Source organism: Enhydra lutris, unplaced genomic scaffold (assembly GCF_002288905.1).
Source record: "Enhydra lutris kenyoni isolate GAN:26980312 unplaced genomic scaffold, ASM228890v2 scaffoldscaffold12, whole genome shotgun sequence".
Taxonomy (NCBI): Eukaryota; Metazoa; Chordata; class Mammalia; order Carnivora; family Mustelidae; genus Enhydra; species Enhydra lutris.
The window spans coordinates 71,070,419-71,094,228 of record NW_019154096.1 but is presented as its reverse complement, the minus strand read 5'-3'; the positions used below and the strand labels follow the sequence as shown (position 1 = coordinate 71,094,228).

The 23,810-nt window shown below is 48.0% G+C and overlaps 1 protein-coding gene across 1 annotated transcript in view; it reads left to right on the top strand.

The window, feature by feature from the left end:
* Positions 1-17,176, top strand: part of LOC111145037 (fibroblast growth factor receptor 2-like) — a 59,672-nt gene extending 42,496 nt beyond the window's left edge. The window contains exons 10-15 of the mRNA XM_022499650.1: positions 1,412-1,602; positions 7,812-7,934; positions 8,466-8,536; positions 10,261-10,398; positions 11,973-12,078; positions 15,467-17,176. Coding sequence (XP_022355358.1) covers positions 1,412-1,602; positions 7,812-7,934; positions 8,466-8,536; positions 10,261-10,398; positions 11,973-12,078; positions 15,467-15,631 — 794 coding nt within the window. The 3' untranslated portion in view covers positions 15,632-17,176. The remainder of the gene's footprint in view (positions 1-1,411; positions 1,603-7,811; positions 7,935-8,465; positions 8,537-10,260; positions 10,399-11,972; positions 12,079-15,466) is intronic.
* The last annotated feature ends 6,634 nt before the right edge of the window (positions 17,177-23,810 follow it).

Below are 23,810 nucleotides of genomic sequence, written 5' to 3'. Positions count from 1 at the left end.
TTTGAATGGGAGGGCCTTCTAGAGTCCTGCTGTTTTTAGGGCATAACCTGGAGGGTGTTTAGAAAAGACAGTCTCCTTATGTTTTTGTTTTGTAGTGCTAAGAAGGATTTTTCAAAATAAGACCCTATGGGGGGTGCCTGGGGGGCTCAGTGGGTTAACAGTCTGCCTTTGGCTCAGGTCATGATCCTGGGGTCCTGGGATCGAGCCCCATATTGGGCTCCCTGTTCAGGGGGGAGTCTGTCCCTCCCTCTCTGCCTCTCCTACTGATGCTGTGTCTCCCTCTCTTTCAAATAAACAAAATCTTAGAAAAAAAAAAAAAAAAGACCCAGTGTTATGGTTAACAAATCCCTTAAAATGGGGATTGAAGAAGCCATGTCTTGCTGTGGGCCGCGATGGCTGAGCTCCCAATAGTGCAGGAGAGGGACAGAGTGGGACGAAGGGACACATTATCTTCCTTAGAGGAGAGAGTGCTCTGCCTTCTCTCATTGGAGAGCTGACACTTTGGAAATCAGTTTGATGATAATTTATAAACTTGAAGATAGCTATCTTTGCCTCAGCTTTTCTCTTTTAGGTCTATACCAGGAGTTGGGAGACTTTCTGGGAAGGGTGATTGTAGATATTTTCAGTTTTTGTGGCCGTTAGGGTCTTTGTGGCAACTCCTCACCTTTGCCAGTGTAGTGAGAAAGCAGCCACAGACAGTACAGAAATGAATGGGCCTGGCTGTGTGCCAATACGCTTCAATTACAGAAAGAGGCCGTGGGCAGGATTCGGCCTGTGGGCTGTAGTTTGCTGGCCTCTGGTCCATGCCTCGGACAGAGGGCGGCACGTGTGTGTCGGGAAGCAGACACAGAAATGTTCACTGCGCGCTGGAACCTGGAAGCAATGTCAGTGCCCACAAATGTAGGAAAATAGTGTTTATGTGATGGAATGTAGATAGGAATAGAAAAGGAACGATCTCGATTTATTTTTATCAGCCTGATTGGGTTCCATGCGGATAACGTGTAAGGGAATAATGTTAGCTGTAGCTCTATTATATATACCATTAAAAATAATAATGTTGTTTCTTGATCCATATCTGTATGTCACATGGTTAAAGTGAACTGGAAAAGGCAAATTTATGATAAGCGTTGCTCTGCAGGAGGGCGCAGGTGAGCCGGGGAGTGGCAGGGAAGGATGCTCCCTGTGTCTCTGTCTCTTCTACTAGGACTTTTGAGGCTATCTTGACCCAAGTCTCAGTGATCACTGGGGGAAGATGTGATTGCAGGTGTTGTGTTTTTGTGTGCGCTTTTCTATATGTTTCAATTAAAAAAAAAAAAAAAAAGTGCTGGGTTCTCAGAAACAAAACTGGGCTGAGCTTCCCAAGGCGGGTCTGGGTGCATCGTCTCAGTGAGCTTGCCCTGTCCATCCACAGGGCCTCTCTACGTCATCGTCGAGTATGCCTCGAAAGGCAACCTCCGTGAATACCTCCGAGCCCGCAGGCCGCCTGGGATGGAGTACTCCTATGACATCAACCGCGTTCCCGAGGAGCAGATGACCTTCAAGGACTTGGTGTCCTGCACCTACCAGCTGGCGAGGGGCATGGAGTACTTGGCTTCCCAGAAAGTGAGTCCTTCGCATTCTCCTCAGTTGGGTGGATTCCAGTGAAAAAGGTCTGTGAAGAAAACAGGCAATTTGGACGTGCTCATTTGCTGAATCAAGCCCTTGCATGTCTTGTACAACCTGGAAAATATTTATCGTGTTATTCACGTTGGGGTTTGGTGAACTCTTTAAAAGCCAAAGCAGCCTCAGACGTGACACAGCAGAGATGAGCAGAAAAGATGTCTCTTCCCCTGGGATTCTGCTCTCGGCACGGAACAGCTAGGTTAGGGAGCGCTGCCTTTAATTCTGATGAGTTTTGGGGGCTTTATTTGTTTTGGGATGAGTTTTTGGACATAAACTTTGGGTGTCGTGTTTCTAGTTCTAAGCTTGGAAGGGCCTTGAATATTCTACGACTAAAGATCACGCAAGGGGACGTTTTAGGAACACGGGGTCCTGGGTGTCATCTGGGTTTATTTTGTCTCATTTAGCGGGGTGACCCTCTGGTTCAAAATTGGCCAGGTCCCCTGAGGTGAACCGTCTGCATTCCAGGCATGCCACTTGCAGTGGAACTTTAAACATTTGAGTTATTCTGAAAGCAGTTAGACAGGTGCCCTGATGTCCTCTGGGGCATTTTGGATGACCCAGGACACCCTGCCATAGCTCACACTTCAGCAGGGCGGGAGGGTTGCAGAACTTTCCCCTTGGGCAGAAGTGGGGTTCCTTCCTACCTGTGGTGGGGCTTAATGCTGCTCTTTGGGTCCCCAAAGAAGTGAGGTTCTCTTGTGGGCGTGGACACCTTGTCACCGGGGACCCGGGCTTGGTCATGGCTCTGCCCAGTCACAGCAGTGAGGTATGTGACCACAGGGATAAGGGAGGGGCGGCTGTCCCTCAGCCGCTGCTTCTGTGGCTGTGTTGGAACGTGGCCAGAGCTCCCACATGTTCTGTTTTTTTGGTTTGTTTTTTATTTTCTTTTTTGTTTGTGTTTTATTTTCGAGGGAGTCCAGAGTTGGAGACTTTCTTAGATTTCTTTTTTTTCCGGGAAAAGCTCTTAACCTGTAGATTTTAGGGAACTGTTGTGCCCGCGATTGTGCGCATGTGCGGGAATACAGGCCCCGCTGAAAAGTCTTCCACGTGAGGAAATGGATCATATCCAGAATGGGGGACATTTGACAAGACATCTCTTCCACATGTCCAAGTTGTGAGAGACAAAAACCACTGGGGGGGGACAGTTCAGATTAAGGGAGGCTTAAGGGACAGGATAACCATGTGTGCATGTGTGACCCTGGACTGGGCCTTGGGCAGGGTAGGAAAGGGGGGCAGCTTTTATAGAGAATATTTAGGAACAACGGAAACCTGAATTGGGTCTACATTCTATAATACGATTGGATTGATATGCAATCTGGGGGTGGTGAGAGTGGTCCTGGATTAAGGTGGGAGATATTTTTTACGTGTTTGGGAGTGAGGTGTGCAGTCACTTTTAAATGGTTCAGGAATACAAAGATGGGTATTGGGGGTACATTGTGAAGGGAGAGAGCCGGCGTGACAAGCCATCCCAGCACACACGGACCATCGTTGTTCTCTTTCACCTTTGCTGTAGCTTTCAAATGTTCCTCACTAAACCCTGGGGAGCGTGACCCACCCCCCCAGGTCTGGGGGCCTGGCCACTCTGTACCCTTCCCCGTGTGGGACGGGGGAAGCATTTTTTGGATATAGCGTGGCTCTGCTATTAATACAAAGGCAGTAGGAAGGCTGGCTCGGTCATTTTATTATCCCTCAAGCAAACATTCCCGAGCACTCCTGACTCCTGCCTCGTGCCCTAGGTCAGGCTCCCTTAGTGGGTGGCCGCTACGGGCGGAGTCCTTAGACCTCTTGGAGCAGGAACCTCGGGCGACAGCAGGAGAAATCAACAAATAAGGATGGGAAAGGCTGAGAGGTGTGCTGTGCAGGAGACTGATTGTGGGAGGTCAGTGGGGGGTTGGTGAGCGCCCCCGCCGGGGGACAGCCAGGAGCCGAGTGTGAGATGTGGCTGGAGACAGGCAGGCCCAGCTCATTCCAGGCCTCACGGCCCCGGGCCAGGCCTCCAGACTGCACCCTAGGCAGGGATAATGGGGGCGGGTCTGTGCTCTAAGGATGGCTCGCTGGGACGCTGCTCACAGCCGGTGGGTCGCAAGCTTGGTGCTGGTGTGTTGGGCTCGAGTTTCTTGGCTCCTGCAGGTACTGGAGAAGAAGATGGATTTTGGATAGCTGTTGCTCTTGGGATACTTAGTGATTTCCAGCCTGAGAGATCAGACGGTAGGACCAGGAGGAGGAAGACTCCGAGGCGGGAGGTGGGGGAAGACGGCGGGCAGAGATCCTAGTGGGCATTTGGGCAGGTGCTCTGAACACCAGGGAGAGCCAGTCAAGGGCCGGTGCCAGGAGGAAGCTGCGGGCTGAAGCTCAGCCCTGGGGTCTGGGCTGAGACCTTGGGAGCCAGCAGAGGAAGTGTGGTTCCCATGCATGGGCGGTCCTCTAGCCGGGGAGAGTTAGAGTAGAGGGGGAGTATGAAAAGCTCTCAGTTTCTTGAGCTTGGCTCAAAGCACCTGATGGCAGTGGAGGCCGAGGGGACACAGAGAGGTGGGAGGAAAGGCAGATATGGTTCACAGAGGCCACGGGACGGGTTTCTGGAAGGCAGGGTGTTGTTCCGCCCAGAACGGGGCAAAAGAATGTGTCTTCTTGCACCTGGCTGGTAGAGCCCGTGTGGACTCCTCATTGCTCCCCAGCCCTGAGGACTCTGAGATCCTTCCTCTTTGGAACTGTTGAATATAGGGAAGAGGGAACTTTGTGAAAGGGGGCAATTCTCATTATTAGTCAGTACCAGGTTTTGAGAGCTCAGCATCTGCTAGGCACAGGACGAGCATTTTCCGTACAGTATCCTCCATAACCCCAGAACACATCTGAAATAGGGGCGAGTTTAGGAGAAGGATTCTGAGGACTGTTCGGAGACGCCAGGACCCCTTCGAAACCAGGTGTGCCTAAGTCATTGTCATTTCCAAGATGGGGACTCCTAGGTCCACAGAGCAGAGAAAAGTCACTGGTCCTGGGCTTGGCCCTTTGGCCAAGTACCCACCATGCCCCCCAGCCTTCCTCACTGCTCTCTGGTAATCCCTGCCTCACTCTGGTTGGGGGCGGGGACTGATAAGATGCCCTGTGTCAGGGCTTTGATCACAGACACAGAGTGGGCTAGAAGGGATGGAGTTGTATGTCATTAAGGCCTTGAAGGGTTCCAAAGCCCTTCATAGAAGATTGCCTGTAGTTAAGGACCTAGAGCTGGTGTTAAGCCAGCAGTAGCTAAAGATCTTAAGAATGGTCCCCTTGAGTGGAGACTGCCTGCAAAGATGGAGGCTTATTCCTGACGGTGGAGGGTGAAGAAGCAGGGAAGGGGCCAGATTCTGGTCTGCTCGCATGCACGCCTCGCAGCCTCCAGCCAGGACCTTGCTGGAGGCCCGCTTAAGGAACTGTTGAGTGAGCTCTCTGGCTCATTACTGATGGAATGCAATAATGAATTCGGCTCAGTAAACATTTACTGGGTCAGGCTCTGCAGTCGGTGCTGGGAATATAGACATGAACATGCAGGGTCTGTCCCTGAGCCGTTGAAATATGCGCACGCGTGTGCATGTGTGCGCGTGTGTTGGTGGGGAGCTAGGGGTAGGCAAGTAAAGAGACACCAGGAGTATACAGATTACAACAAGGTAATGTGGGGTATTTGAACCTTGTACAAATTATGAAAGCTTTGCTTTTTAGTTCAAAGCACACTAATTTTGCTTTTTACCAAATCCCAAAGCCAGTTCGACTTGCTTCAAAGTGTTAAACCAGAATGGGTGGTGTTTTTGTTACTACAAGCAGGGCCAGCTTCCCTATCTGTAAAATGGGTGCAGTCATACCCATCTCATGGGGAGCCCTGGGAATTTAAGTCAGTCAGCCGTGCAGTGGCCCCCGTCACACTGTCTGGGCCATAGGGATGTTAGTCTTCCTTCCCTTCGTGACTTCCTTAAGAAATGGATGCCAAATGGTCTGAGGGCCTTAGTTATGTAAATGGTCAGCTCTGCCCTGGAGAACAGCTCCGATTTCTGCAGATGATGGGAATTTGGCTTGATGTGAATTATTTTCTTTTTCTTGTATGTTGGTTCCAAGTCTCTTACCGTCCAGCCCAGAGGGTGGGCGTTGGTATCTGCTAGCACCGTGGGATGGGGGACTTCGGTGCTCGATCCTGGCTCTCGCCAAGACAATGATGGAGGTCACTGTTGTGGTGTCTCTTGAGTTGAGCCCTCATGTGTGGTGGGAGCCCAGCGTGTGGGAATCCAGAGTCTTCTGACCACACAGCTTGCCAAATGCACAGAGCTCGTGTCGGCCGGGAGCACGCCGCCGGGAGAGTTTGGCTGAGGGCTTGGAAGTTCAATCTGAGGAGGCCTCCAAACTAGAACATGGCTCCCGCCCTGGCCGGATCCCCAGGCCACTTCTGGGAGCTCTCACGTTTCCTGCTTCCGTTCTGGCCAGGCTCAGGCATACTTACTTGTGGGCTTTTCCTGCTCTCCCTTTCCCGGTCTTCGCCCATCCAGGGGACCACAGAAGCATCTAAAATCAAGGAATTGTTGGGCAGTGGGTAGGAAAAAGTAACTCCTAATTTATTCTTCAGCGAGAGTGTAGCTTGCTCCTTTTTATTGGCCATTTCTTGGCATCCCTAACTACAAGCAGCCCCGTCTGACCCTTGTCAAGTGGCTGGGTAAGACCTTCCTTCATCCACTAGTTAACTTTGCCAGGAGCCCATGTCAAAACATTTGGTAGAACTTTTTGTTCACTTCCTTAGACTTTGCCTTTTCCAAAAATAGGGGATGGTGATGGGGGAGTCTCCTTACTGTGTGTCATGATGAAGTTTTGTGATACTGAAGTGTAACACTTTACAAAAGCCTGTCATTTGCAGAAAGGAGAAATGGGAGTTATAATGACCAGACCTTTCTGAGACCGAAGAATAGGTAACAGAACTATGAATTAGCTGCCCTGTACGGAGCGTGTCTCCACCCCACCCCCAGGCCCCCAAGTGTTTCGCAGACCTAGGTGGGGCCCTTTGTGTGGGCCGGTGTCCTCCAGGCCTGGGCATGGACAGACAGGTGTGGGGCATGATACAAGCCTGGAAAGGACATGGCCGGTTCTTTGAGAACCACAGCTTGTGGCGAGCATAGCAGGTGCGGCCAGGCTGGGTCTGGAAGCATGGAGACCAGTCAGTCAGTGTGGCTCTCCGTGGGGCTGGGGGTGGGCAGTGGTGATGTCCTGGGCTAAGTGTGGCTAGAAGTGGGGACAGAGCAGGGTGGACAGACTGCAGAGGCCTGTGGGTGTCAACGTCTGCAGAACTGGGGAGGGTGTGCAGAGAATTCTGGTGTGTACCTCTTGGACTGAGAGAGTCTCAAGATGAGAATGAGGGGAGCAGAGGCCTTGAATTTGAGGTGCTGACAGGATGTCACAGTGGAAATGTCCCGTAGCCTGTGGAAGATGACAGTTAGGGTCCCAGGAGAAAGGTTAGGAGAGAGATAGGAATTTGCAGATTTTTTGTGTGTATCTAAGACTAGAAGCCCTGGGGATATGTAGAAGTATGCAAAATTAATGGGCTATTTCTTCCATTTTAAGGGACAGGGGAAGAGAGGAGCTAGACTGGGAGAGGGTGAACCAAGAGAAGGGATGGGATAGAACTCAAGGTAGGGGGTGGGGACTGTTTTTTAGAAGGAGCACGAATCAACAGTGTCCAGAGCTGCAGAAGGAAACACTGAGGGGTTAGAAGAGCTCACTTGGGTCTGACTGGAGGTTCCCCATAAACTTTTTGGGAAGAGCAGGGATGGAAAGAGAATGTTTGCAGACCTACCAGGAGGTAAAGACGATGTGGTATTGGAGTTTAAACAGCTCTTCTGAAAGTCTAGCTGTAAAGGCTGGGAGAGTAAGTATAGACATAGAAGGTTTTTAGAATAATCTAGTACAGATCTCCTGGGAAGGGCGACAGTGTTGTTGGTCCTCTGCAAGTAAAAGAGAATGGGCAACTTGGCGTATCTTTGCTCTTTGAAATTATTGGGGCCTTGGCTTTTTAAGTTACCTTTAATTAGAAAAGAAATACCATTGTTTGACCCAAGATGTATTTTTCTGTCTGCATTGTGAGTGTGATTTCTCTTTATTCTTGAAATAGTTTGAAACGAGTTCTTTCTTGATTTCAGTGTATTCATCGGGATTTAGCAGCCAGAAATGTTTTGGTAACAGAAAACAATGTCATGAAAATAGCAGACTTTGGACTGGCCAGAGATATCAACAATATAGACTATTACAAAAAGACCACAAACGTGAGTCTACGGTGGTTCTGTGGTGGAAGGGAGGGGGCTGGTGGTGGCACAGAATGTTCCAGATGAGAGATAATAGGCCTTCATTCCTCTGCCCTTTCTCCCTGTCCCTGGGCCATGCTCTTGACAACCTTCTCAATGAGCACATCTCAGCCGTCTTTAAGATACTTCAAGTAAATGTGAAACAGCCTTGTCCACGGAACCATCATCAGGCTCTTTGTCAAGAACTTCCCCAGCCAAAACTAGAGCTTGGGAGTTTCTGGATTGATTTTTGCCCAGGAGGTGCTCAGGGTGTGTCTCTGTGTGAGGGAGATCAAGCGTCCTGAGAAATGGCATTTTACTCGTGTGCCCAGATCTGTGCATTTTGCGTGTTACACATAGGCCCTGCAGGGACTGATTTCTGCTCTGGGAACACACCAGTGACAATCAGTGTCAGCTCTCAGATAGGACACAGCCTGCTGAGCGAGCAAAAGTAAACTGGTTGTAATCTAGCGGTTTTTACCTTTTTTTTTTTTTTTTAACCCATACCCGCAGGGGCGACTTCCAGTCAAGTGGATGGCCCCAGAAGCCCTTTTTGACCGCGTGTACACCCACCAGAGTGACGTGTAAGTAACTCCCTTCTCTCCAGCTTCTTCGCCAGGTTGGGTTGCAAAAATACTGTATTCACCCTTCTTCATTCTTTGGCGCCTGCCGTATTTCACACATCGATGGAAGGTGCAGGAGCCGGCCTCAGAAAGGGCGGATTTTCTGGTAGGCTGGTCACCAGTGCACTGTTGCTAATCTGCCCAGCTTCAAAGTGCACAGGGTCGGGGTGGGGGTGTGTGTGTAACTTTGAACCTCCTCCCGCCAGGGTGGAAGTGCTCCCCCCCCAACTTACTCACGGATCTACGACTACAGAGCTGCTGTGTCATTTGCCAGGCTGTTGGCGTGTTCTTTGCTCCCTGAAAGAAGGAATTTTGAAACTTTTTTTACTGAGGCTGGTTTGTCCTACTCCCCCACTGACCCTGCATCCCGGGCTCGTCCTTGTAGGGAGAAGCCAAGTGCGGCGGGTGATTTCCACGGGACCCACTTGTTCTGTTTGTCCTCGGAAAAAATCTGACCTTGTCCTGCCATCCTTGATGAGATTAGAGAAATAGAGTGAAAACTATATAACGTTTCCATTATGATACACTTAAAAATACCATCAGGGTCAGGCTTCAACTGATATTTCAGAGTTTCAGGTTTGGAAATTAGGTTGGAAGAAGTTATCCTGGTGGGAAACCGGGGGAAGGTACGGAGCATCTCTCTGTACTGTTTTTTCCAAGTTCCTGCGAGTCTATAATTAGCCCAAAATAAAAAGTTAAAAAAAATCAGTTGAGCTATTTTTATTTACGGGACCAAGAGGCTCCCTGGGGTAGGCCTGGTGTTGCTGCTGGTCCCCTTTAGCAGTCCTAGAAGAAAGGCATTCTGAAACCCGTTTTTGTAGGGAGTCCGCTGCCTGCATTGTGCTCCCACTTTTGCTCTAGACAACACTGGGGAGAGTTTCATTGCTCACCCCAAACCTGAAGGGAGTCAAGAAGGGTGTGTGTTTTGAGCCTCGGGGATGTAGGTAAACGCAGGAGTCTTGGCTTGATTATCCCAGGAATGGCGAGCATCCTGAATGAGGCTCAGAAAGGCCAACTAGGCCTCCACGAGGTCAGGTACCCAGGGTGCCCTGTGAGATGCTTTTAGTTTCTGTTGTAGGAAACCCTTTGGGCTCTGGGATTCCTTCATTGTCACCCCAGCCCGGTGCCTGCTCCCTTCCTGACCTTAGTAGTGAAACCTTTGTGCTCTCAGATGCTCCAACTGCCACAGCAGGCTGCTGTTGACCTTGCAGAATGGGCTTGCTGGCCTTATTCAGTCAGCAGCCCCTACTGGTGGGTCCCAGCCCCCCCGGGGGGGTGGGTGTCAGGTGCAGAGGCTGATGGAAAAGTTGGACGAGAGCATGAAGAATTTTGCAACTTAGGAGCTGAGATCCTCCCATGGCTAACGCTGCATTTAAGAATGTCAGAATAAAAAAGCAACCAGCCCAGATCTCCACTAACAAAAAAACAGAAAAATGGAGGGATGGTTTCCCACCCCTACTCTGTTGTCTGTTGACGGAAAATTCCAAGGGAACATCCCTCACGTCCTCATTTGGGAAGGATGCTCCTTCGGGGCAGGGAGGGGCCTGTGGGATGAACTGGAGGAGGGTTCAGGCCATTTGTCTTTGAACAGGAGAAGTGAGTGGGCGTCGACGTTATTCACTGGGTACGTTTGGGTTTTGGGGATTCAGGTGGGTCAGTAACACTGTTTTCTCTCTTCCTTGCAGTTGGTCCTTTGGGGTGTTAATGTGGGAGATCTTCACGTTGGGGGGCTCCCCCTACCCAGGGATCCCGGTGGAGGAACTTTTTAAGCTGCTGAAGGACGGACACAGGATGGATAAGCCGGCAAACTGCACCAGCGACCTGTAAGGAACCTGTTCTCTCCTGACACCGAGCGGACCCGCGATGCCATTAACTCTCTCCCAACTTATTTCGGGTTTCCTAAGGCCCCTGGTTTTCCGTACAGGCCCTAGGAAGAATTACTGCTGAAGCTTTCTGGGCTTAATCCCAGGACTGGGGAGGATGGCTACACCAATGGCCCTTACTGTCCAAAAGAGAAAACGTCCTTCCGAGGTGTATGGAGTGAGCTCTAAATCAGGGCATTGGGCTTCCCGGCTGAGGGCGTCTGACTTTATTAGAGAGCGAGCCTCAGTGGTCTTCCTGGGCCACTGGGCCGTGCTTCGCTCTTGTCTCTTCTCAGAGGGTCAGGGAGATGGAACTGGCCTTCTCTCATACACAGGCTAGAAAGCACAGCCTTTCCTCACGACCTGTGTCTGTCCCCAATGCAGCCAGTGGGTATGGGCGACCGCTGAAAATTGCTCTTATGGATTGACGTTGACCACATTTCTTCAGAGCACACCGGTGTCTGGTTACCTCTGTTCGACCCAGAGTCTAGCACAGAGAATTAAGAATGTGTCCAGGTGCCATCCTTGGAGTCCCACATCTGACTATAAAACCATGAGCTGGTTTCGAGAAAAGCCTGGCCCACACTTCAAGTGGAATTATGTTGTGTTTGTGACATGCGTCTTGTGCAGTAGAACCAGTGCTTTGAAAGGGAGTCTCTCTTCCCAACCCCCCTAGGATTAACTAAGAAGAGTGATTGTCCCGGAGACTGTGGTCTATTGTGTATCGTTTCATGGGGATTTTATGTCCGTAATCCCATGAGTGCTTTTCACTGTACAGTGGACATCTGATGAATGGCCACATTTTTATAGTATATTAGATAAAGGTGTTTATTGTGCTGCCTGTCATTCCTATTGCTTTTTCTAATATAGAGGGTCTGTCGAAACCCATGATCAAGATAAGGCCTGGGACCCTAGGCCTGTCCAAGAGTTAATCAGGAAGTTAATGTGCAGCCCTGGGATGGCAGCTTAATTCATGAAAACCTTACGTTAAAGTTGTGGTTTTCAAACTTCATTTTTTTTAAACTGAGGAGCCTTTGTCCTCTGTAATCATTAAAATAAAACCTGAAGTGTCAGGGAGAAGAATGTGTAGCGGCTTTGGTCTGGAGCAGGGGCCGGGGGGTGGGGGGCAGGGTATGCTGGGAAGAGACTGGAGAGCCCGTTGGTCCTAGAAGGCTTTTCCCCCCGCAGCGTCTGAAAGTGCCCGAAAGGTGTGATAACCACCGTGCTGTGTCACTGTCACAGGAACGCACAAGTCCGCAGCGAAGATTTAGGAAAAAGTCTCTCCTGATGGCATAGACACTATCCTAAAACATTCGGGGGGTGGGGGGTAAAGTGATGTGTTTGTAGCTCAAAGCGCCTTTCAAGACAAATCAAGCAGTGAATATTTGGGGAAAGCAAATAACTGCTTTCTAATTTGGGAAGTTCTGATAGATCTTCATAGTTTAGGACGTATCTCCCTAGCACCTGTTATCAATGGCTGGTAGCCATGCACCTCGTCCTTACAGAGTTAATTCACCAGGAAATCCGTTTCCCAGGTATATGATGATGAGGGACTGTTGGCATGCGGTGCCCTCCCAGAGGCCGACGTTCAAACAGTTGGTAGAAGACTTGGATCGGATTCTCACTCTCACAACCAACGAGGTAAGAACCCTCTTCCGGGAGCCTGGGGTCCATTCTTGGGAGGCCCGTGTGGCTTTTCCAACACAACCTCCCCCGTCGGAGTCTGTGGTGTAGGTGATCGTTTTCCCACAGGGGTCAGACAGAGTTAAAATGTGTGTTCCTCCTAAATTCTGGTTTCTCTTAGGACTGCAATTTGAGAGTTCTGACTCAGGAAACCAGACCGAGGGTCCTAGTCGAGGCTGCCGCTCTCTGTGGCCTTCGGGTGGTGGGTCTAGGCTGTGGTAGGCTGGACAGTGAGGAGACGAAATAAGTGTCCAACAGCAGCATTTGGGTTTGTGTGTCAGGAGCTTGGGTTTCTGTGCCCTAGTAATGAACGTAGGAGCTGCTGACCTGTTACTGGTGGTCTCTACCGGAAGCAATGAAGTCCAGTCATTCTAGCTTCCCGCGCATGGCGCAGTCTGCCATGACCGTCTGGTAGTGGCGTGGGGCATGTGGTCTCCATCCGTGTGCATGTGAATGTATACACAGTTTCATATAATGAGGGGCTTGTGATTTTTTTAGAGATTTATTTATTTGAGAAAGAGCGAGAGAGTCAATGGGGGAGGGGCAGAGGGAGAGAAAGAATATCCAGCAGACTCCCTGCCAAGCTCAGAGCCTGATGTGGGGCTCGATCTCATGACCCTGAGATCCTGGAGAGCCAAAATCAAGAGTCAGATGCTTAACTGACTCAGCCAGCCAGGTGGCCCTGGGATTTATGCTTTTTAAGTGAAAACTTGTACCCTTTTGTTAAAATATTTTTCTAGAAAATATTTATAATCTCTACCAATGAAAGAAACACTCGTCTGTCCCAGACTGTCAGAATCCAGTCATGGTAGTGCTCAGCATGTGGACAGAGTGGTCTCTAGGGTTGTAGAGAGTGTCTGATCTGAGCAGGGAAGATGATAAACCCACCAAGGTCAGAAAAATCCCACGAAAAAATGGTTAATGAATCAATTTGTGATGTTTAATGAGGGTGCCCCAAACAGTCTTCCTTCAAACAGGAAAAAAGTCCCAAAACCCAGTTCTCTTGACAACAACAAAAAGAGGTTAAAATTGTTTGAATAAAAATATGCATTTAATGTATTTTTGAATATATTTAATAGTTTTAGAATGATTTTTTTTTTAAGATTTTTTTTATTTATTTACTTAACAGAGAGCGAGATCACAAGTAGGCAGAGAGGCAGGCAGAGAGAGAGAGGAGGAAGCAGGCTTCCCGCTGAGCAGAGAGCCCGATGCGGGGCTCGATCCCAGGACCCTGGGATCATGACCTGAGCCGAAGGCAGAGGCTTAACCCACTGAGCCACCCAGGCGCCCCTAGGATGATTTTTTTAAGATCAGATGTTGTGATATGAAGCCTTAAGCCAGCAACATTATCTTGTGCGTCTAACTGTAGCTGATAAAAGGGGAGATTGCATTTAAATGAATACAGCTGACCTTCAGAAGTTGAAAGGAAAGAAGCAGTTCAAGGGGAAAAAAAGCAACTTTCTTCTCCTGCCAAAATTGTTGTTTCTAGTGTAAGTTCCTTTAACCCTAGACTTGGAATCCACTGATACCCCTCTCTTTCCTCTATCAGATCTGAACATTTATGGCTGCATTTAGAAACTGGGAAAGCACTGATACTCCATTTTAATGGTCCTAAGTCCAGGCGCAATGCTCTGTATTTAAATATTTATATTTAAAGTGGGCCCATTCATACTGAAATTTACATCTAGCATCCTAAAATAAGAAAGCAGAATGCCATATTGTCTAACGGATATAAAAATCGAAGTTTCTTTCCTTCTGAAAATCATTACCATATGCTTGAGAAAAATGGTTCCATTTAGGACAAAATTTCATTTTTATCATTGTAAGCAAAAAGTTCTCTTTTGATGTGGTGGGCGTGTTTGTTTCCAGTTGTGCGGTTAATGCTGATGTTGTTGGAACTGACACATTCCCCATTCTGGGATGGGGACTCTTTCCCTTGCCAGCCCTGGTGATGAATTATAGTGGGTTTTTTTTGGGGGGGGGGTCTTTTAAAATGTAGAATCGCCAACATTCTGTGGCTTCTTCTCTGATAACACGGGGCGGGTTGTGCTGTGGTCTGCGCTTTTCTGCCTCCCCTCTCAGCAAAACCACACATCCTGGAATGTGACTGACCGGCTTCAGGGTGTGGGAGCAGAACCACCCCAGCGTGTGAGCCCAGTGGAGGCAGCAAAACCCAGAAGTTCCTCAGTTTAGAAATCTTTCCATAGTTTCTGAGCAAGGGTCTGCGAATCTGTTCATTAAAGGGCCAAATAGTGAATATTTCTTTATCTCCGTGGGCCCAACCGTTCAGTTCAGCCGTCAAGGCGAGAAAGCAGTTACGGACAAAACGTCAATGAGCGTGTCTGTGTTTGAAGTAAAACGTGATGGACCCTAGCATTCAAATTCTATATGGATTTTACGTCCTTTGATGTCATTTTAATGGCACGAGATATTATTTTTCCTTGGATTTTTTAACCCCTCCAACCCTTGAAAAATGTTAAGAACATTTTAGCTCATGTTTCAAAACATGTTTTTAGCTTTCAGACCATGCAAGACCTGGCAGTGGGCTCTCACCCTGCCATAAGTTGGAGGCAATGTTATCCTGGGTCATCCAGTGGGCTCTCTTCACAGCAACCCCAGCAGAGGCTGGAGGGAGCAGAAGAGCCCCTTTCGAATTTCAAACTTTTCTTTAACAGTCCATTATGGATTTAACATACACGAGTACATCCGAGCCTTTTCTGAACCTGTTTACGTTTTCAAACTCAGAGAGCTTCTGAGAGTAATGAATGCCATCTGTGAAATTACTCGCTGAATGGAGACAGAGTCCCCCTAAATTATCCTAGAAACTGCAATAGTAAAGCGTAATTCTTAAAATAAATATTCACGGTCTCCACTATTTTAAGGGGTCCCCTTAAAACACATTGCGTTTTTTTCATTTTTTGTGGGGCCTCTCGCTCGCTCTCTCTCTCTCTCTTTCTTGACGAGGCATGTAGCAAGCCACTTGTTGGGATCTGTGCAAGTGGACTGGAGGGCCCAGAATTTTCCCATTCCCTCCTTGCCACTCGTTTATTGATGACGGATTGTAAGAGAAGAGTTCAAGGCAGCCTCGGGTCAATCAAGTGGGGGAGGGGTCTCAAGGAGGTCTTTGTGGGAGCGGGGGGGAGGGGGGACTGGGTCCCTGAATCCTCCAGGGGTGCCCCGTCCCGTCTCCTCTCTGGTAGAGCATCTCAAGAGCCTGCATTTGAAATAAAAGTCTTCTCTTCCCTTCTTTCAGGAATACTTGGACCTCAGTCAGCCTCTCGAACCGTATTCACCTTGTTATCCTGACCCGAGATGAAATAAAACGTCTTCTCTTCCCTTCTTTCAGGAGTACTTGGACCTCAGTCAGCCTCTCGAACAGTATTCACCTAGTTATCCTGACACAAGGAGTTCTTGTTCTTCGGGAGATGATTCTGTTTTCTCTCCGGACCCCATGCCTTACGAGCCCTGCCTTCCTCAGTATCCACACGTAAACGGCAGTGTTAAAACATGAATGAGCTTGTCCTTCTGTCCTTCTGTCCCCACATGGGACGGCGCCAGGAGCCTAGCCACACTGAGCAGGGAGGCCATGCCTCCAGGAGCCGCTTGGCTCCGCTTGTATATATGGATCAGAGGAGTAAATAATTGGAAAAGTAATCGGCACACGTGTAAAGAATTTATACAGTTGGAAACTTGTAATCTTCACCAGGAGAAGAAGAATGTTTCTGGGGCTGTGGACTGCCGTGGGCCGCCACGCGCCTGTGACCCACTGTGGGTCCTGGCTGTGGGCCCTCTGAACTCAAGGCAGACTTACGTTCTGCCTTCCTTGTGAATTTTGTAATAATTGGAGAAAATATATGTCAGCACACACTTACAGAGCACAATGGCAGTATATAGGTGCTGGAAGTATGTAAATATATTCAAATTATGTATAAATATATATTATATATTTACAAGGAATTATTTTTTGTATTGATTTTAAATGGCTGTCCCAAGGCACCTAGAAAATTGGTCTCTCTTTTTTTAATAGCTCTTTGCTAAATGCTGTTCTTACACAGAATTTCTTAAGTTTCACCGAGCAGAGGTGGAAGAATACTTTTGCTTTCAGGGAAAATGGTATAACGTTAATTTATTAATGAATTGGTAATATACAAAACAATTAATCATTTATAGTTTTGTGTTTTGTTTTGTTTTGTTGTTTGGTAATTTAAGTGGCATTTCTGTGCAGACAGCACATCGGACTAGTGGATCTATGGCTTGGACTTAACTAGTTATCAGATTCTTTGAAAAGAGAAGTATTTACAGAGTATGACTAATTTGGGGAAGATGAAGTTTTGATTTATCTGTTTAAACTCTGCTGTCAAATGATTGTTCTTACACCACCAAAACGCCGATAGGAAACAAACCCATTAGGAGGAGAGTATTTTGTTTTGCTGTGCAGCTCTGTCATTGGGCCCCTGGAACATTCAACTAGACTTCCCAAGACAAATGGTACCAGCGTTCTCTTAAAAGATGCCTTAATCCATTCCTCGAGGATGGACCATCGTTGACGACTGTACTCCTCTCCGGCAGCTGGCCTTCTGCCCTGAGTTGCACGTTAATCAGATTAGCCTGTATTCTCTTCAGTGGATTTTGATAATGGCTTCCAGATTCACTGGTGTTAGAGAAGCCTTTTAGAATCTTCACATCTCATCGTAGAAATTGAAACACTGAGTTGTTCTGCTGATCGTTTTGGAGATACTTCCATCTTTTTAAGGGATTGCTTCTGCCTAAGTCTGGGAGGACCTCACCAAAAGATCAGGCCTCGTACCAACGTGAGACACAATGTTGCCGTGTTGTGCGTTCTATATGAAAGTATCGTGTTTTGCTTTGGAAACAAACACCTACTCACTTTGCTATAGCCATACAACATGAATGCAGATTACACTGATTCTACTTGTTACAAAATTGGAGAAAGTATTTAATAAGACCTGTTAATTTTTATACTGACAATAAAAATGTTTCTACAGATATTAATGTTAACAAGACAAAATAAATGTCACGCAACTTATTTTTTTAAGACTCGTGTCTCACCAAATGGTTTCCTGTGCTCGGGGGTGTTGACTCAGTGCTGTTTGGTGTGATCGCATGAAAGGCGCAGCTGGGAAGGTTCGTTGTTGGCTACGAACCGGTGACTTGCGACAGGGACTGGCCAGGACCAGCGGTACCTGGGACAGGTGCATCGGGTGAAAATCAGGGGAGTTGGTTTAAGCTCTGGCTCAGTTGCTTCCTGAGGCCTCGAAGGTGTCGTCGTATCTTTCTGGGCTTTAACTTCTAGAAAAGCAAACAAGGGATGGTGCGGGCGAAGCTTTGCAAATGGGGAGGTGTCCTGCTGGTGGCAGGTGCTATGAGAGGAGAGGCTCAGACGATCTGGATCCTAGGGAGGGATCCTTGAAGCCTCCTAGGCTGGCTTCCTCCTAATGTACAGGGAGCAGAACTGGTTTCAGCCTTTCAAGAGAGCTTGAACAAATGTTAAAATACTTTGACCTATTTCCAGGCCACCACGACTCTGAAGAGGGAAATGGTGTTTTGCCTGCTAACAAGGTGAATTTATGATTCAAGGCCCCATTATGTCTGCTTGCCAGCCTCCCTGTTGGGAAAGGGAGACAGAAATAGCCCAGATTCATGCAGACTTCAGCCCTGCTCTCAGAACCGTATGGTTGAAAAAGGGCCATGTTGAAGCTGTTCACTGGGTTTGAGGCCGGTGGTAGTGGAGCGAGGGTCTGGCCAGTCATCTGGAGGCTGGCCCACTGTCCTGGGGTTCTGTGTCGATCTCCTGCTTTTTACCCACCATCTATTATCGGTGGAGACCAGTTACAATCCCACCTGAGAGAATGTGACTTTAGAAAATAATTGAAAGCAGCTTTGACTCACCTGCGAGCAGAATGCCGATTCTGCGGCATGCTGGACATCTTCCCTGGTGGGAGAACTTGGTGCTGGTGCCGTGTTTGAAGCCAGGCCCCGTCTCTCTGCGCTGACTCTGGGAAAACCACTGGTGCGCATTTTATGCTTTGGAGACTGAAGGGGTAGTTTATGGCTCTCTAGGAGACCGTGTAGACTAGAGCCCTGTACTGGCTGTTGGCCACTTGGATTTTTTGAATTACTTTGGAAGATTTGACATCCAGGGGAAGAAGTCAGTAGGGTGCATGAGAAGAATGAGAAATACTTTTTTTTTTGAGCCCTGTCCCCACATGAATAGATGGAAGCAGGGTGTGGTAGGATCCTGGAGCTTTTGGCTTTCCCGCTCTCCCACCACCAGACCTAAGGAAACTAGTTAGACCACGGTGAGATTGGCAACGTGATAAGAGTGAGTTCATTTACAAAAAACCAAAAGTGTCTGGCATCTCGCTGAGAAATGAGTAGGGCCTGCTCTGTCTCCAGCTGGGAAGGGGTAGTCGAGAGGCTACCAGAATGTAGCTGGTGATGGGCTCGGGCCGGCTGGGGAGGACAGAGGAGCAGGGCAAAGAAGTGGGGCCTTCCAGAGAGTTCTGTGGATTCCTTTGGGACTGGGTACCCTTCTCCACTGCTCAGCCTCTCAATGCCTCTTTACCTCAGAAGCTTCCCTACACCGGATCTTGGGGAAAGTTCCTTGATCGCACATACAGGGAAGTAAAACACGCAGTTACAGTCAGACACCTGGTAGACCTGAATGGCCACGGAATGAGGACCTAACCACCCATCTGGAAACAGGAAGCGGGTCCGCTAGCTTGTACTGTACAGTTGAGGCTCCAGAAGGGTGGAGAACAGAGGTCTCTGCTATTCCAGATCGGGAACTGGAGGTTCCCCGAGGGTCACATGACTGCAGATGGTCTAAAGAAGGCTGCAGCCTTATACAGGAGAGGATGGTGGGTTGAGACAGGTTTGGATTGGTTCATTTCTTAACGTTGGACAAGTCACGGATTCTGTCTGGACTGTCCCTTCCTCAGCTGCAAAACTGGTTCTCACCAGCCTTGTGGTCTTCACAGTGAGGTCTATGAGTAGGACCTTAGGTCAGCTCTGGCATAGCATCCTTAATAAATAGTGTTCTAAGAATTTGTTTTTGGACACTTGTGATTTTTTTTTTTTAGTATATTCACAAGGTTATGCAACCATTGCCACCATGTAATTCCAGAACCATTTTCATAACTCCAAAAGGAAGCCCTGTACCAATTAGCAATCACTTCCCATTTTCCTTTTCCCCTCGAACCCTGACAACCATCGATCTGCTTCCTGTCCATGGATTTGCCCATTCTAGCCATTTTATAGAAATGGAATGGTGCTATATATGCTATATGTATATATGTCTTTTGTGTTTGGCCATGCTTTCACTTAGCATAATGTCTTCGAGAGTCACCCATTTTATAGTATTTCTTAGTACTTGATTCCTCTTTTTAAAAAAAGATCTTACTTGTTTATTTGAGAGAGAGCGAGAGCACGAGGTGGGGACGTGGGGGCAGAGGAAGAGGGAGATCGTTTCTCTTGGGTGCAGCCCTGGCGGGGGAATTGCTGGGACATATGGTAACTGTGTTTAGCCTTTCAAGGAACTGCCACATGGTTTCCAAAGTGGTTGCCCTGGTGTATATTTTCACTAGCACTGTAGGTTGCAATTTCTACATATCCTTGCGGACATTTGTTATTGTCCATATTTTTTTATGATAGCCATCCTACTGGGTGTGAAGTGTCTTCCTAAGAATTTAATAGCTGAGGAGATACCACTCCCATCATGAATCAAAGATGCAGAATGCCTTACTGGGTTTTCTAGAACAAAATACTTAACTTCAAACAATGGGCTGGCTTTTGCGGTTAGATAATGGCCAAGATAGCTGAGGGGCTTCGTTGGAGCCTCCTGGAGTGGAGGGGCTGAGAAATTGATCATTTCCTCTTGGCTGAGAAAGGAAGGAAGCACTGACGTGTGATGTAATGGAACAGACCTGCTTTCTGGCTGGAATCCTTGAGTATATCTCTGTCCCGTGTCCCCAGTTTTAGGGAGTCTGGTGGGCTTGAGCAATCCACTGGGACTGATTAATGCACCATTACTTATGCATGCACATCGGAGGCCTCCTTATCCAGCCTGTGTTTTGATGTTATTTATTTTTTGATGTTTTTTAAAGATGAAAGCCAAGTTTATCTTCTCTCACATTTCATCCCCAGGAAGCCTTGAAATGGCTTGGCGGGGCACGGACAGCAGCAGTCTTCCACGGCTTAAGTGACATTCTGGACAGGGGCCCCTCTTGTGTCCTTTCTCCCTCAGGGTTCCGGGGGTTTTGATGGACTCAAAATTGCCTCTTAAGTCCTGGCTCAGAGGTCACACGAGGTGCTATAGAAAGAAGACAGTGGCTATGAGAACGATCGGTGTTGGCCATCTTGTCATTATCTAGAGACTTGGAAGTACAAGGCTGTGGATTTCTTCTAATTTGCAAAGCAAATTAGAGTATGTAGCAGCTGAGTGGCAGAATTGGGCTTAAAATGCATATGTAGGTACGTGATCCTTCCTCCTATGTCTCAGAACACTGCCTCCTTCTGGGCCGTGTCTTTTTAGTTTCTTTCTCTCTTCTAATTCCCTAGTTGAGGGCACTCAACAAAACCTTGCCTGATTGCCTTTCAAGTCAAAGTCCACAGCACAATGGATTTGGAAAGGGACAGAGAACGCTTATGGATTTGTAAATTAAGAATAGAGGAGGAAATGTATTCTTATTCTGTAAATGGATGACAAATGATCTCTTTCTCAGATGATTGTTGAATTAAATGAGATTTTTACCTGGGAAGTGCTGAACACAGTGCCTGCTACATAGCCCTCAAATACTAACAGCAATTTATTTTTTTAAAGTTATTTTTATTGATCAGAAAGAGAGGGAGAGGCAGAGGGAGAGAGAGAGTCTCAAGCAGATTCCCCGCTGAGCCCGACACGGCTCGATCCCACATCCCTGAGATCATGAACTGAGCAGAAACCAAGAGTCAGATGCTTAACTGACTGAGCCCCCCAGGAGTCCCTTAGCAGCTGTTTTTATCTATCATTTTTAAAAATAGATACAGATGTAAACATACACACAGATACAGACCTAAAGACAGAAAGAAAAAACATACCTGGGTATATGTTTATAATCCCTACTGAAGAAACTGATTCCTGAAATTGCTAGACAGTTGTGAATTTCATGAGGGTGATTGTTTCTCCCAACTTTTGTAAACAAAAATCCTTAAGTTTTAAAAGAAAATGATCAAAAATTTTTAAAATGAAGTTATGCTTACGACATTCAACCTGTTATGTTTCCCTTTTATTTTTTTAAAATATTTTATTTATTTATTTGACGGAGATCACAAGTAGGCAGAGAGGCAGGCAGAGAGAGAGGGAGAAGCAGGCTCCCCGCTGAGCAGAGAGCCCGATGTGGGGCTCCATCCCAGGACCCTGGGATCATGACCCCAGCTGAAGGCAGAGGCTTTAACCCACTGAGCCACCCAGGCACCCTATGTTTCCCTTTTAAATAAGAATTTGCTCGATGAACACTGCCAGGCAATGCTCTGTCTGTGCTTTAAGGGATAATTCAACATGTTTGAACTGTGTGGACCAAGCTGCCGAGTGGTTGAAGTACCACGGTCTAAAAGGCAGACCAGAACAGAGCAGTTCAGGACGGTTTTTGCAAGGGAAGCTCCTTCCCAGCTCTGCGTGTGATGTTGTTACAAGCAAATCCAAATGGGTTCTGTGACAAAAGGAAGTATCACACAGAAAAATCAGAGAAAGCCTGATGCAGTGTTTTCCCCGGGTTAGGGTTGCGTCTTGCTTGGGGGCTGTCCCACTGAATCCTTGGGAATTGTGAAATGAACATAAGTTACCCAACAGGGCTGGAGAGGCTGAAAGACACTGTGTTCCGTGGGGAAGTTCATTAAGGGTTCTGGTCCGCTACCGGCTTATCTCGTTCCTGCAGTGAGTACTGCAAGAGTGGAAATGGGAGAAGATGGCTTGAGAGTTTTTACAGACTGAGAACTGCCCTTTCAAATTATGCTGTCACTTGACTGGCTGCCTCTTCTGGAAAAAAGGCTAAGTGTATCTGTGCATGCACTCACCCAGCAGGAGCGGAAGTGAGAACCCATTTTCCTTCTTGGCATCATTGTTACTCCCCATGAAAATAGCTAGCCCTTTGGTTACTTTGTAATGAATTTGGATTTAACCAAAATGCAGAAGTTCCCGGTTTATTGCTGGCCGTCACCCAGTAGCTGCCAGAGGGCGTGAAGGAAAAAGGCAATGTCAAAGCATTAAATCGCAGCATGGGCAGTGACATCACTGGGGTTGCTGGTGTGGTCGATGAGAGAGCTTCCCCGCTCTTGAGGAGATCAGAGTGGACAAACGGTGGCCCACAGACCCAATCCGGCCAACCACCTGCTTTTGTACTGCTTGTGAGCTGGAAGGAAGGTTTTTACATTATTTATTTATTAAAGATTTATTTATTTTAGACAGAGGGCAGGAGCTGGAGGGGTAGAGAGAGAGGGAGAGAGAATCTCAAGCCGACTCCCCACTGAGCAGGAAGCCCAAAGTGGGGCTCGATCTCACAACCCATGAGATCAGGACTTGAGCCAAAACCAAGAGTCGGATGCTTCGCCAAATGAGCTCTAGTTTTTATGTTTTTAAGTGGTTGAAAAAAAAAAAACCATATATCTTGTGATGTATGAAAATTGCATAAAACTTCAATTTCAGCATCCATACAGAAAGTTTTATGGGCACACAGCTGCGCACGTTCACTGAAGCATGGCGCTCTGCTCTTTAGCCCTGTGACCATGACGGAAGAGTCGCAGAAGCCGCAAGGCCCAGCGGACTGAACACATTTGCTATCTGTTGCCCTTTACGAAAAAGTTTGCTGAGCCCTGGTTTAGACACACCGGTTGGAGCCCAGGCTTCATGCAGGTGGCTTGTGGGCAAGGACACCAGCAGATAAAGAGGTCCTGATGACGGGTGATGCGTTAGAGAAGGGGTCCACCTGGAAGAGAGGCCTGCGGGTGTGGATGAAAGTCGTGAGCAACACCCTTGGGCCAGGCAGGGTGTTTTAAGATCCTTTGGAGATGGTTAGTGGCCGATGTGATGTGTCTGAACAAGCCTTCCTGGCGCCGTCTATCCCTCAGAGCGTGCCCAGGGCTCTTCCAAATAAGGTTGCCACAGAGATCCACAAACCCAAGGCTAAATAAATAATAGTGTGACCCTTCCAGAAGCAGGGAAGGTGAGAGATTGACGTTTGGGTTCGAACGATGCTCGTTTGGCAGGAAGTAAACCTGCTCTCTTCCGGGGAAGGGGCACGTCGGTACCATCACACTGTCTTCCTCGGCGGGGCTGGGAACACTGAGTTCAGGGGTCGGGATGGCCCCTAATTTCTTTGGCCGGGTTTTATTTTCCATCACTCTGGTGTTCTTGTGTGCAGTAGGATTTTCATGGACAAGATGGGAGGCACACATCCTTGTCCAAACTCTGAACACAAAGGCCATCGCTGGACAGATGGTATTGGGGCTACTTTAGTTTACCTGCCCTCACCACCAAGTATGACCTCAATTTGCTTCCCAAGAACTGGAGCTCAAAATATTTCCGAAGGCCAGGCTTGACTTGACGGAGCCACTTGCCCCGTACAGCAGCAGCACGCAGCTCCCTCACGTAAGCAGATAGGGGAAAAGTCTACATACGCGATCCGTGCGTATAG